This window comes from Malus sylvestris, chromosome 16 (genome assembly GCF_916048215.2).
Source record: "Malus sylvestris chromosome 16, drMalSylv7.2, whole genome shotgun sequence".
Taxonomy (NCBI): Eukaryota; Viridiplantae; Streptophyta; class Magnoliopsida; order Rosales; family Rosaceae; genus Malus; species Malus sylvestris.
The window spans coordinates 7,847,222-7,861,601 of NC_062275.1; the positions used below are offsets into that span (position 1 = coordinate 7,847,222).

At 35.1% G+C, this 14,380-nt stretch overlaps 2 protein-coding genes across 2 annotated transcripts; both read right to left on the reverse strand.

Annotated features, from left to right (window-relative positions):
• Positions 1-1,066: 1,066 nt before the first annotated feature.
• Positions 1,067-3,229, reverse strand: LOC126608273 (geraniol 8-hydroxylase-like). Its single transcript, XM_050276138.1, has 2 exons — positions 2,724-3,229; positions 1,067-1,910 (listed from the first exon to the last, which is right to left on the reverse strand). Exons 1-2 carry the CDS (start codon positions 2,848-2,850, stop codon positions 1,696-1,698), a joined length of 342 nt encoding a protein of 113 aa, XP_050132095.1. The 5' UTR covers positions 2,851-3,229; the 3' UTR covers positions 1,067-1,695.
• A 466-nt stretch (positions 3,230-3,695) lies between these two features.
• On the reverse strand, positions 3,696-8,583 carry LOC126608264 (U-box domain-containing protein 6-like). The gene is made up of 6 exons (XM_050276126.1): positions 8,107-8,583; positions 7,436-7,528; positions 7,055-7,240; positions 6,751-6,858; positions 5,423-6,612; positions 3,696-4,666 (listed from the first exon to the last, which is right to left on the reverse strand). Exons 2-6 carry the CDS (start codon positions 7,484-7,486, stop codon positions 3,874-3,876), a joined length of 2,328 nt encoding a protein of 775 aa, XP_050132083.1. The 5' UTR covers positions 7,487-7,528; positions 8,107-8,583; the 3' UTR covers positions 3,696-3,873.
• Between the last annotated feature and the right edge of the window lie 5,797 nt (positions 8,584-14,380).

The following is a 14,380-nucleotide window of genomic DNA, read 5'->3' on the forward strand; positions in this document are numbered from 1 at the left end:
GATCAATTTGCATACTTTATTGAACAAGTGGATGCTGTATCTTTGTACTTGCCTTCTACGATATTCGAAATGCGATAGTGATTGCCTTGATGGCCTCTGCCCTCCTATGGTGCATTTCTATGCCCTCCTATTTTATGCGGTCACGGTTAAGCCACGTTAATATTTTATATTTTTATTATTTTTTGTTTTATTATCTTATTAAAAAATTAATATAAAATATTGACGTGGTTTAACCGTGACCACACAAAATAGGAAGGCATGGAAAGGCACCATAACTAAGAGGGCAGACAATCCAAATCCGATGGCCTGTGAGGGGTACAGACAATTATTTGTCATACTTTGACTTTGCTTGAGTTTTCTCCGACTTCGTGTAAAACTTTGACTTTCCTTTTAGATATTAAACTTTAACTTTTCTTTTAGATATTTTTCAAAAAGCAATTTCAATAGTTTAAAAATAGGAAGTTTTAATGAAAAAGATTTGAGGTAACTTTTTCTTAACAAAAAAACCATTAACAACTTTTATTTAATGAAAAGAGCTTGACATTTAATGAAAATGACACAAGGAACATACAACATGCCCAAAAAAACAAAAGTCCCACGGGCTGAAGCAAAGCCCAACATGCGACATCAAAATTTTCTTCCAGCTTTGCCCTTGACAGATGTTAACCAAAATCTGTTAATATAACTTCATATTATTTATGAAATTACCATCGAGCCCAAAAGTCAAATAAAACAAAAACTAATTCATTTTCAACTTTTTTTTTTTCGTGAAACGGTTGCAGTCATTCCACCAATTGAAAACTCATATCATGACAAATTTTATTCCCAATTTGATAATTTATTTTAGCATTTGCTCCAAAGCTGGCGACCCACATTTGCTAGAACAAAATAACCATTCACTAGACCATAACTGCCATAGATCTGCAATTAACTTTTTTTATTTACGGGTCGTGTTTAACATTCTTTAGGAATAAAAATTGCCATGTTGTTTGTTCCAAATATTTATTCACCTTTGACCCCAAAAAAAAAAATTATTCGTAAAAACTTAACAGCTTAAAAATATTCAAAAGACTAATTTCAGTAATGTCTTCCAAAGACAATTTACAAACTCAACTGTAGAAAAAAAACATAGCAAATTAAACGGCATCAACACAATTTTTATGCAAAATAATTATGAAGTGCAGGTACTCCCTGCAATTTGCAACAACTAGGTCATTTCAAACACAAAAAACTGTCATGGTTGCAAGCAACCATTTCTTATTTGACAATTGGAAAACTTTCACATACACCATATTTTTACCCAAAAGCATTGCATCACCTCAAAGCTATTGGAGCAATGCTTTCCTCTTTTAAAATTTAAACCAAATGTCAGTTTATAATGTAGATCATATACAGTTAACAACTACATGTAAGAAATGACAGACCACCAACTCAAGATATCGTATCACTTGCTCAAATAACTTTCCCTCTGGCCCTCCCAGATTCCCGAGCCCTCTGGCCTGCCCTCGGTTGGAGACGGTTTTAGGGCCATTTTCGATCCTCTGGCCCTCTAGACCGTTCGGTTGGAGATGGTCTTAGACTACCCAGCCAACGTTTTTCAAGCCTTGAGCCTGCCGGTGATGGGCGATGTCAGCGCTCATGCGCACCAGAAAGGCCAATGACTTTTTCTTCCTTTTGCTTCAATCACTGGAAAATTCAACGGTCTGATGCTCTGAGAGGTTGAGCCATCTGTAACGTGAGCCCAAACTTCTCCTCCATGTTCATGGTCTCTGGTATAACTTCATCTTCAAGCTTCCAATCAGATGAGTTGATAAGTGACCCAAACATCAAATTTAACATCCGCATTGCCAATGGCAACCCAGGACATATTCTCATCCCGCCACCAAAAGGAATAAGTTTGAGGTTCCGGCCTAAAACATGTCTATAACATTATCAGTCACGTAGACACATTTTAGGAATAGGATAATGAATATGAAGACACATTTATTTTGAGTTTTTCTGTTAGATTATGTACATGATATGTATAAGAGTTTGAACAGTTGACTAAAAAAAATTAAAAAATATATATTAATGCTCTATTACTTCGATACATGTCGTACATCGAAGTATAGTAGAAGACGCGTTTCTTTCCTTATGAAATGGAGAAATGGACGGGTGCCAACTGACCGATTTGCATGTATTATTGAACAAGTGGATGCTGTATCTGTACTTGCCTTCTACCATGTTCGAGATGTGAGAGTTATCGCCCTTGATGGCCGGTGAGGGGTACAGACAATTATTTGTAATACAGATGGTGGAGTTTTGTCCGACATCGGGTAAAACTTCGACTTTTCTTTCAGATATTAAACTTTTATTTTTCTTTTAGATATTTTTTCTAAAAGCAATTACAATCGTTTATAAGTATTTACCAAGTAAGGATATGTTTCCAATCACGTAAATTGGTGTGTGAAAATGTTATGTGTTTTTTTATATTAAAAAATTAAATGACTTTATATGTGCTTAAAAAGATTATATTATTTCCCTTATGGTCAATTAATTTTGAATTGAAACATCAACTTTCTTAATTATTGAGTGACATCGTGGACATTCACATCATTTAAATTAATCAGTTTATTCAATTAAAATCAATTTAAAAAACTAAAAATTAAATGATTAATTTAAAAAAACAATCAAAGAGAAGGAGAAGGAAGGAAGTGAAAGAGAAGGGGAAGGAAGGATCAGACTTGAAAGCAAACTCCTTGGAGCTCCAACCGATGGGCTATCTGGGTTGTGCTTCTCCTCCGATCTTTGAACCTCTCGTCCTCCTCCGTTCAGTTTGTGATCCACCTGAGAAGCCCCGAGAAACTCCATCAGTCTCTCTCTCTCTCTCTCTCATATTTTTGTTCATTTAATTGCATAGTGTTGTTTAGCTAGAAAGAATTAAGCAATTTCGATTTAATTTCTACGTCCTCGATTGCAATGTGCGAGAATTTTGTTATTTGCACTGCATCTACTGAAATTGTTTTGTGCACAAAAATCATGAATCTTTCACTTTAAAGACTGTAACTTTACTTTAATTAGCTTCTGCTATCATTACCCAAGTTCTAAAATATGAGTGTACCCATGCTTATATTCGGTCAAATTGTAATATAAAATTGGAAACAAAGTGGAATTTTGTTATATTAGAGATTGTAGTAAGTTACAACTTTCAGACCAATTCTGAGAGTTTTGGTGTTGAATTTCAGAGGTGCAGGCAACTGGAAAAATTACACATGAAATTTTCCATCATTTTAAAAACCAAGTTGATTTCAATTGTGGTGATGAAGAATTGAAAGCAAACTCCTCGTAAAACCCAGAGGAGTCGTGGAACCAAACTCATCGTAAACTCCAGTCATAATTTAAGCAGTTTTTTTTTTTTTTTAATTATTGGTTTTTTAAACTGATTTTAATTGAATACAAGTTCTGATTAATTGAAATGATGTGGACAGCCACATCAAATGCCACCTAACATGATATATAATTGTGGTATTATTACATGGTATATATTGTAATTGTTATTTAACCGGTGCAAGGCCAAATTTTGAGTTCAATTAGCGAGCAATCTTGCTTTATAGCATGCAATAAAAAAGAGTGGTATTATTCACAGACTCTCTTAATCTCTGACCGTCGAATCGAATGAGTTATAAAACATTAATTAACAAAAATTAACAAGTATATGCGGGAGTTAACCACTTGAATTAATCATATTCATAAGACATATATTTCCTACCTCAAAGGTAAATTCGAAACCAAAATCCATAAATTACAGGGCCTGTACATTCCGCTCTTTCAAAAGTAATAAAACAAAAAGAATAAAACGACGATACAACACTGAAATTTACAGCACCGTGGGAGTTAACACTGGTAAACAGAATAGCTTTTGCTCTTCCATAAAAACCTAAAAGGTTTGCTCATCTTTCTTCTTGAGAAGGATTTGCATAGCGGCTTGCTTTCCGGAACAGACATGGGCTTGTCACTATTTTCGACCGACAGATGCACCTCCGGCTCAGGGGGTGCTTGGTCTCTTTGTCTCTGCTCACGGAACAGCATTAACAGCTTCTGAGCCTTCTCTTTTCCTCTTGATGTGCCATTGACGGAAATAGACACCAATGACGGAATCACCCCTTCCTTGAGGACCATCTGACTGCATTTCTCGCTCCCGTTACACAACATATACAGACATGAGACAGCTTGCTCCTGCTCAATGGGTTGTTCAGCCTCCAAAATTGTTGCTAGTGCACTGATAAGACTTGAATTCGACATCATTTCATCTCTGGCAGAACTACTTGATCCCAAATTTATCAAAACAGCTATACATTTTTCTGTCCACATTTGGTCACCAGAGTCCGCAAGAAGGGATTGAAGACCACTGATAATACCAGCTGAAATAAGTTTCGGTATATTTGACTGGACACCCGATAGATTGTACAGGGCGTGGAGGGCATCAAGCTTACATTGGGTTTCAACATCAGCTCGAAGGAGCTGGGTTAAGAAAGAGACAGCCGGACTTGTTCCAATAATAGGCTTGGCTTCTTCAAGGCAGGAGAGATTCAGATACAGGGCTGCCGCAGGTCCTTGAGAACTGGGATTGGAGATCATTTCCTCCAGCAACGAAATTACCCCTGATGTTAACATCGTTTCCTTGTTTCTGGAAAAGAAAAATCAACGAAATAGAAATTATTCTTAAGTTTCCAAGGTTTAGAGAAGCATAAAAGAGAACCAAAAATTGTGACATGTTACTCAGAAATGTGGCACAGAAGACGCAGAACATTCAACACATTCCAAGTGATAAATGAAGAATCAACATCTAACACATATCATTATAAGTCATCCAATATCTCCCTGATCTCAATAAAAAGTCCAAGCACCCCATTACTGCAGGGACAAATCTACAATTTTTCGCTCTTCCACAAAGAAATCTAAGCAGATACTGCTAACCCTGACTTAAATCTTCTCACTATTGCCAATAAATAAAAAACTAACCATTAAACTGATTGTATTTAAATCCTTCAAGCCAGTTGCTACGCTCAACGCAATAAAAGAAGCATTCAGGCTACTATATGAATCTATAACTATATTCAGCCAACAGAAGATTATATGAAAGAAAGAAAACTTGTGTCTGGTGAAGGATGTTATGAAGAATACTAGTCCAAGGAATAAGAGTTCAAAGCCAATGCATCATTCTCTACGCCCATGACTCAAGGGAATATCAACACATTGTAAACAATTATACACTTCACCCTTTCCCAGGCGCTTTTTTATTATAAAAGACGCCACACATTGATGACTAATAGACCTCTGAACTTTTCAGTTTAAACCTCTGAACTTTCAGTTTAAAATGAATAAAATATTATCAAAAAACTAGTCATCACATTTGATTCTTCTAAAATCTGTTAAGCTATACCTGTTATTGTTGACAGCAAGATTGAAGAGAGCCATGGCTCCACTTTCCTGAGCCAAAGAACTTGCTTCACGCAAAGCTGAGCTCAGAAAATGTAGAAGTGCTTCAACAAATCCATTAGCACCCATATACATTCTGGCTTCCTCATCATTCTTCAGCAAGAGCCTTATTTGCTCCACTACCTTGCACCTCTTCCTGAAGTCTTCCTCTTCATTCAAGGCGGTTAAAAGATCCTGATAACTTTCAAAAACATCAAGCTCAGACTCTTCCTCTAATGGAGACACATCTTCTGTTTCATTTCCAACATCCTCCTTTATAGTATGACTCTCCTCTAAAGGAACCACCTTGACACCCTTCAACTTGCAAGAGCCAATACTACCCATATATTTTGAATCAGTGGACTCAGACTCAAATGCAAGCCTCCAATAGTTGAGGTCCAGAGACTCTGGGGGACCATCTGGAACAGAAATTCCATTCTGTTCACACCAATTAGCAATGAGACCTTTTACACAATAATTGGGGGTTAAAGAAAGATGAGACAGCTTCTGTTGAGTCTTTGGGCATGTATTGTGCCCATCACTGAACCATTTCTCAATGCAAATCCTTTCATATGTCTGACCAGAAGCGATGATGACCGGATCATACATAAGTTGCAATGATATCGGACACCTCAATTCTTCAGGTGGAAGAGGCATCTGACCTGATTTCCGATTGTTTGGCTTGGAACTAAAAGAACTTTTGAAATTAAAAGAACTAAAATTTGACATTTGTCGATCAAATGCTTGACCATTGCCACCGGGCCCAGCATCCTCAATAGAACCCTGTACAGTGGGAGAACAAGGTGCAGAACCTTGTGAATCATTGTCATCTGAGATTTCACTTCTAAACAGCTTGGAATATTTTCGCATAAGATGTAATATATAAGCTACAATTGACTCTTTCCGCTTATCTTCCTCAGCACGGGCTCTTTGGATGATTTTCTTTAAAGCTCTTCTCTCAGTAAGAGCTGCCCTGGAAGAGGTAATACCAAGTTTGGTGGCAGCCTGATGAAAAGATTCCAGCTCATTATTGTCATTACAGTTGTCGAACTTTTTCCCTTGCTGGAGTAGCGCAATTATTTCATCACCGACTTGCTTCTCTAAGGGATCAAGTGACAACACAGTACCCTCAAGTTCACTAACAATGTCTTCAATCTGAAACAAGTTCAACAATAAACTGTGTTGAGAACACATCTAAGTGATGTACAGGAAACATCATGACCAAGGAGGCAAGGAATGCAATTTCCACCAACCAGGAAAAGATACTGCAAAAGGGCCTTGAAGGATAATTACCTGACAACCAATAGATTGTGGAACAATGTCTTCAACACGCCTAAGACTATCCATGAGAGCACATCTTGCCTTTTCAAATTTTGAGAGCACAGAATCCCCAGTTATAGCCTGAATGATAAAAACAATTTGGCCATTATACAAAGAACACAATTTACACACAACCTCACCACGAATGAAACAAATTTAAACACCAAAAGAGAAATCTATTCCTCTATAGTAGAAGGGGGTAAATAATTGTTTAGTCGACATGTTGGAGTGGCAATAACTACATAAACTACAAATGCAATATTGAGGGAATACCTACCAAGTAAAGTTTACTACATTCTGCGCAATGCTGAAGAACATTCTTAGATTTTTCAAGTGCTACATGTAATGAACATAAAGCTTGGATACCAGACTTGCTCCTAGGTCGCGCTGCTTCCAAAGAAGGAAATATTGACATTATTTTGCAATAAATTCCAGAGAGTGCCTTGCACAACTCTCCATGCAACTGCAGAAGAAAACAAAGACAGTCAACCAATGATCTACGATGATAAACCATAAGACAAAATCTAAAGGTGATATTCAGAGGACCCATTGGTGGCAGTTATCCAAATAGAGATAACTTCAAAAATAATGCAAACATACAATTCTAGTTTGTTAGCAAATATAATTGTATTGATTGCTGCCCATATTTCATTCATACCTTGGCATCGCTGGCCGCAAATAAGCTTTCTTCAACCTCAGTAATATCCATGATTCAAACTCAGTTGAAAAACTATGGTGCAACTTTAAACATCTGCATTGTTAAAAAAGATAGTAAACCAGAATTAGCCAAGGCATAAAGGAAGCCTCACAATTAAACATCTAGAGCCTTAAAACAGAAATATAGACTAAATAGTTTGTGCACTGTTGGGTTTTCTTTGTAAACTGAGGATTAAGCATAAACAAAAATAAGCACATGAATATAACATCCATGTTTCCAATGATTCCACTGAAAATCCAATCATAACATCATGCCCACTCATTCATTCCTTGGCATTGGAATACTTGTCAAATGAACCCGTATTCGAAACACTTATTTTCTCGGAAACCAAACAGAGCATTCGAAAATCAACACACCCCGGGAAAAAAAAAAGAATCAAATAGCCAAATAAAAATTCACAGTTGGTTCAGACAATAAATCTTCCTCTGAAGAACAAAAACAAAAGAAAAACGAATTGATTTGGACATTTCATCCAATGGCAAAAGACACAGAATCTCAGACACGAACGTCGATTAGTAAAAACACACAAATCTATTGGGACATTTCACCAATTTCTCCAAAAATTCCATTTCTTTTCAGACCCCGAATAAAGAAATGAATCGAAGAACGACCTTCTCAGAAACAACCATGGCCAATCCCAAAACTCCAAACTTGGATGCGCAGAGAGAGAGATGAGAAATGGAGGAGAACCCCGCAATTATAGAAGCTCCGTGCACTAAATTTGAAGAGTTTACAACCACAACGCGCCAATTGCTTACGATTCAGATGCGGAACAGAAGCACCCAAAAGGCGGGATTTAGGATACCAAATTGGGAATTTACAGCTCAATGCCGCTGACAGAATCGAAAAATTGGAAATCTTTTCGAGCAGCTAGGGTCTGTGGGAGGGAGCTGAGTACCGGAAAAACAAAGCGGAGAGGAACTATGGAGGCTTCATAAACGAGCATTTGGGAAAATTGCAGCAACCGAATGGGAAATTAGGGTTTCGTCGACGATATGTACATTCCCATTTCATTAGTTTAGGTCTGTAAGATTCAAAAATAGAGGAGCGAATTCCTTGGATTTTTTTGGTTATTCTGAGCGGGGGTAATATGATATTCCCTAATACTATAAGAAATTAGATATTTACTTTAAAATAAGAATTAATTATAAATTGTTTGAAAAATTAATTGGAGTTTTATTAGGGGATAAGTAAAATAAGTGGAGATTTGGGAGCGGGAGATTGGCATGGTAAACGAAGTTGTGTTTGTTATGTTCGCGTACTTTTTTTCTGTTATAAATTTTACTTTAATAGTTGTATCATGTTAAAGATTTATTTTAAAGAGTCTTTAACATGTAACAAGACAACAACTTTATTTTGTAAACAGGTCGTGTAATAGCGTAGCACATTAACGGGTCCAAGAAATTATCTCTAATATCCAAATCTAGCAAAAATATCTTACTGAGTTTTTAATGGTGACTCGATAACAAACTGACTTATTAATAGGTTTTATTTTGTGTCAGGTAAGCGTTTCTTGCAAAAAACCGACTCCTTAATAGGTTGTTATTTCGTGTTAAGTTAGCGGTTCTTGCAAAAAATTGTCAAACCTAGTGAAAGATGTTATAAACTATTTAGTTTATTCAATTTAATTATGCTTGAAATAAGAAAATACTTAAGAGGTTAACAACTTGTTTAGAAGTTCTTTTAAAATGACTAAAAGTGTTTTTGGTAAAAATATTTATTGAATCAATTGTTAGTAAAAAAGCAAGTGAAATGCTGGAAAAATGAAAAAGTATTTTGTGCTATAAACACATAACTAATGTTTTTTGCACGAAACATTTTAAGTGTTTTTAAAAATCAAAATTATTTTCGTTTAAAAACACTTTTAGTTATTCTAAAAGTACTTCTCAAACAAGCTTAAAATATTTGTGTGAACTTTATATTAATATATAAGCTTTTAATGTTACCAATTTGCCGCATTGCCTCCCTTGTTCACCGGCCGACAGTGCCGACCTCCTCGTTTGTCGGTTTTCGGATCTGTCATAAGTAAATGTGGGGGAATGACCAAATTGCCTGGTCAGTTGAAAATATTGGTGGCCAAATAGAAAGGGGAGGGACTTGAGTCACTGATGCCACACCGAGTTGGAACTATTGGTTCCTACTACCCTAATGCGTTTATGTGATATTCCAGTTACTAGATTATTATGCATATATTCGTAATCAAATTTAGTTGCACTTTATTAATCTAATCTAATCTAGATTATTAGGCATATATTCGTAACCAAAGTTAGTTACACTTTATAATCTAATCTAATGTAATGCTTAATCATATCCAATACTTCAATTCAACCAAATATATACCTACACATGCAATACCTAATTTTTTAGACCAATAATACATAGGTGATATGGATAACATTAAGATTTAGCGGAGACACAGGCATCAACTAGTGCAAACAAACAAAACGGCCACGGCTTTGAGATAAAGAGTTCAAAATGAAATTTCGTGTAGTCATATGCAAGTGATAATCTTTTCTTTCTATACTTCAAGTGATTGATTATTCAAACTTCTAATTTCTTTCGTCAATGAGGCTTCCAGGCTGGAGAATGTTTTTAGTTTTTAGCAATGAGATGGGCTGAAGAAAATTGAAATCTAACTAGAAATTCGGGTTATATTACATATTAGTTTTTTTTTTACTCGATGTGTTTTTTATTTAAATTTATGTAGTATATTTTAATTTTTATGAAATTGTTATTGACCCACCAAAAATCTCATTTGCATTCCAAGTTTTCTATAATTAGAAATAAAAGTACACTAGGAGTGTCTAGCAAATTGTCACTACGTGTAACTATCATAAACCATTGAGATACACTTGTTTAGTACTTCTCACGACTCCGTCGGTGAAAAAAAAAGTAACTGTGAAAAAAAAAAACAATCTTACCCAGTATTGAAATTTCTTGAGGTGGTTGATATTTTCGTATGATTATCAAAAAAATTAGAAAAAGATATATAAAAAGTGATGTTCAAACGTCACGTTATATTGAAAAAGTTCTTAAATTTCAATTAATATTAACAAATTTTATTTATATTTCCAACTCATCAATTAAATATCTACAAAATACCATATTATATTTTATAAAGTTTATTTTAAATTTTCACATTTTTGCCCAAATTTCCATCCCCTCTATCCTAGAAAAAAAAAATATGACAGTAAATGTGTGCAATGCACGTGAATCATATGATCAAAGTTAGGAAATACTTTTAACCTTTTTAATCATTTACTGGGGAAAGACAACAGACAAATCCGTGAATTACGGATTTACCAGAGGAGTTAACAGCGTGGAGAGACTGTCACAATTGGTGGTGAAGAGCACTACCACGTGGACAAATGCTCAGCTCACACTTTAATAATAACACTTGGATTTGAGGATTTCAGTTCCCGTACTCCTGCCTGGAGAGTCGAGACATCCGCTGCCAATGGAATCAGTTCGAGTCTGACGAAACTACCCTCCAAAACAAGAAATATGTATTAATTAGTAGATTATTATATTTATATTTAGAAAACATTATCGCAATTATCCCACAACTTTAATTTAATTAGAGCATTTGTTCCTCAACTAAAAATCCATGATAATTGGTCTCTTAACTCATGAAAATGTGTAGTTATGGTCATTTTCATTAACTATATTAAAACTTCCGTCAAAATGAATCTCATGCCACGCACCTGAGGTCACAATCAAGGGGAAAATATGGGAAACTAAATGAAAAAATTGAAGGAATTGTCACTCAACTTTAATCTCATTGGAGCAATGTCCCTCAACTTCAACCTAATTGGAGCAATGGTCCATCAACTTTAACCCAATTGTAGCAATAATTCTTCCAATACGACTCGTTTTGACGAAAGTTCTGACGGAGTTGACGAAAATGACCACATCAACACGTTTTGAGGAGTTAAGGGCCATTGGCCATAGATTTTTAGTTGAGGGTTCTTTGCTCAAAATTTTGATTAAAGTTGAGGGACCATTGTTACAATAATCATACGAAAATATCAACCATCTTAAGAAATTTCAATACTGGGTAAGATTGTTTATTGGGGTTAGATTGTTTTTTTTTTCACAGTTACTTTTTATTTCATCGACGGAGTCGTGAGAAGTACTAAACAGGTGTATCTCAATGGTTTATGCGACTTACACGTAGTGACAATTTGCTAGACACTCTTGCTATTATGCTTTATGTCAATGATGGTCCCATGGTTTGATTTTTTTTGAGCTAAAATCCAAGGTTTTTTTTTTCAATCTTTTGGACGGTCGACGCAAAACTTTGTCCAAATCCGGCCAAGTCACTTGGGCATGCATGCAAGGACGAAGCCAGATATCAATATGAAAGGAAGTGTCCTCAAACAAAGTTACAAATTAAAAAGCTCAAGAATTTACTAAAATATTGATAAATTAATTCATAAGGTTTTTCATACAATATATTACAATATCACTCAACGTATTTTCTTAATTACCAATACTATCAAATATATCTCTCTATGAAAATAACCATGTTATTATGCATCTATTGATCTATATAACCTAATTTCTCGATTGAGTGTTAAAAAAATCATAGCTGAAAAGGCTCTATCATGTAAGATTACTATGGAAAACAAAAATTGAGTGAGGGGCATCCGCCCCCTCTGGCTCAAGGTGGCTCTGTCTATGCATGCATGATTCTTGAACGTGTAAAGCTAAAATTATGGCTTTGTATTAAGCGAAAATGCTAAGAGAACTCTTTCAAAAGTATGACTCTCCAAGACTCATTTTTGTTACATAATTTACATGAAATTGATACTAGGTGGATAAACCTGCACTTAAAAATTATGTATGTGTGCTTGTCTGACTAGTCAACAACACCAGTCAACTAAGATGAAATGATTAGATTGACAATAGCGGAAAACAATCAATTTAAGGACTTGAATTACTAAAAATATCCTAGCTAACTTAGATCTACTTCAGTACAGATTCAAACGCTGATTAACTTAGTTGCAAGGGCAGGTTATGGTGATAGCATATTATATACAATTATTGAAGTATAAAATTCAAAAACACAATAATCAACACAAGATGTTTTTTGCCAGAAAAACCCACATCTGAGTTAAAAAAATCAAGGACTCACCGTTGTGTCCAATCCACTAGTGTAAACAAAAGTTCATACAAAGGTCATGCAAGCTCAACTCTTAGATCTCTATCTATGGAGCATCTTTACCTTTGTGCAACCTTACCTTACATGAGATGAACTTCTTCAATCTTCACGAAAATGGTAGCTCCTCCTGAGCTCATCACCTTGTGGCACCGACAACCAACTCGATTTATGCAAAATAATATGATAATGATGGATTTAAAAACCAGTCAGATTCTCCAATCAAACATTTGAAGGACGAATCGACTATAATCTAAACTTGATCTGATCGAGAAATCAATTCACAAACTAGATCAAGAACACAACACAAAACTGAAGAAATGCAACCTAGATGCACAATGATCTTGAGGTTAAATACATAAGAACAATTTTGTGGCTGGGCAACTAGACGAGAAGGCACAAAGTTCAAACTCACTTTTTGAAGATTGTAAAATGTTCTGGCCAAAGAGACAAGGAAGGCAGCTAGGGTTTTAACATGGGAAATGCCATATTTTCTGTCCAAATAGAGACAAAAGACACTTATCAATGCAGAGCTCAATCTGAGCAAATATAAGGCTGAGATTTCAACCTAGAACAAAGCTATCAGAAAGCCCATGTAGGCTGACTTAAAAAGCGTGTCCAGACAGTTGGACATTAATGACTTTCTGACTAGACAACAAGGCTAGACAGAAGGAACTCAGGTTTATGCATGAAATGTATATGAATGATCAAACCTTTTGTGATCACAAATTGTCTTTGACCAAAGCCTTCGGACATAATATCCAACAAGATGAACCCATACTTGAGTTGTAAAAACCATAGACAATCTAAGAGCATGCGTGGTAGCAACTTTTGACAAGGAAAGTTAAATAACTTAAAACTAGACTTCACAGTACATAACGTTGGCATGGCAATTGATGTGAAACTGTGAAGTGGCAGAGAATTAAAAAAGAGTCTCACTTTTGAGAGAGTTCCTTTAGCGTTCGCTTATATGAAATATGTATTTATGGTCAGTTTTGTCATGTTTGGATTTGAAATGATTGCATGTGCATGTTTCTATTGTCGATTTGAATGCAGATCCAACGTCAGAGTCAATGAACTTGGAGACCCCTATACATAATTGATGAAACACATTTTTGGATTACCAAATTAGATAATGCTTTTTTGGACTAGCTAATAAAGGATTTTATTGAGTTAGCTAATTAGTAAGTACACGGTTACATATATAGAATAAGTATGCCATTACTAGTACGTTAGGGTTCTCAAAGCCCTTTGTTTTCACATTTCTTGTATAATTCCATGTATTCACCTAAAAGATCAACTAAATTAATGAAGCTATATAATTAATACACTTACATACATGTTTTGTCTAAAATATAAACAGTTTGGTTTGACCATTCTAATTGCTATAAAAAAAGATAGATTATACGTTTATAAATCCATAACTTATAATATCACGAGGCACATCATAGCCACACCATATATGTTTAAGAGGTTTAAGGAGTCATTTTTATAGGGATTATCCAAAAATATATAGTTGTAAAGTAAACTATTTGTTGATAAGTTTTTCAATGTGACCATCACGTCAAGCAATTCACTCTTCTTAAACATCACACATACTATTTATTATTATTATTGTCTACGTCTTTCCTATATAAATTGACATTGGCGACAACATCTGCGCATATCATAATATACATAAACTAATACTAATAGAATATAATGAAGTACCCGTCTTGTTTTAA

Coding starts and splice junctions, on each gene's coding strand:
- LOC126608264 (XM_050276126.1), bottom strand. CDS start 7,486: ATGGATATTACTGAGGTTGAAGAAAGCTTATTTGCGGCCAGCGATGCC. Junction 6,859..7,054: donor AATGTAGTAAACTTTACTTG/GTAGGTATTCCC, acceptor TTTATCATTCAG/GCTATAACTGGGGATTCTGT. Junction 4,667..5,422: donor CTTGCTGTCAACAATAACAG/GTATAGCTTAAC, acceptor TTTCTTTTCCAG/AAACAAGGAAACGATGTTAA.
- LOC126608273 (XM_050276138.1), bottom strand. CDS start 2,850: ATGGAGTTTCTCGGGGCTTCTCAGGTGGATCACAAACTGAACGGAGGA. Junction 1,911..2,723: donor TCCAAGGAGTTTGCTTTCAA/GTCTGATCCTTC, acceptor GACATGTTTTAG/GCCGGAACCTCAAACTTATT.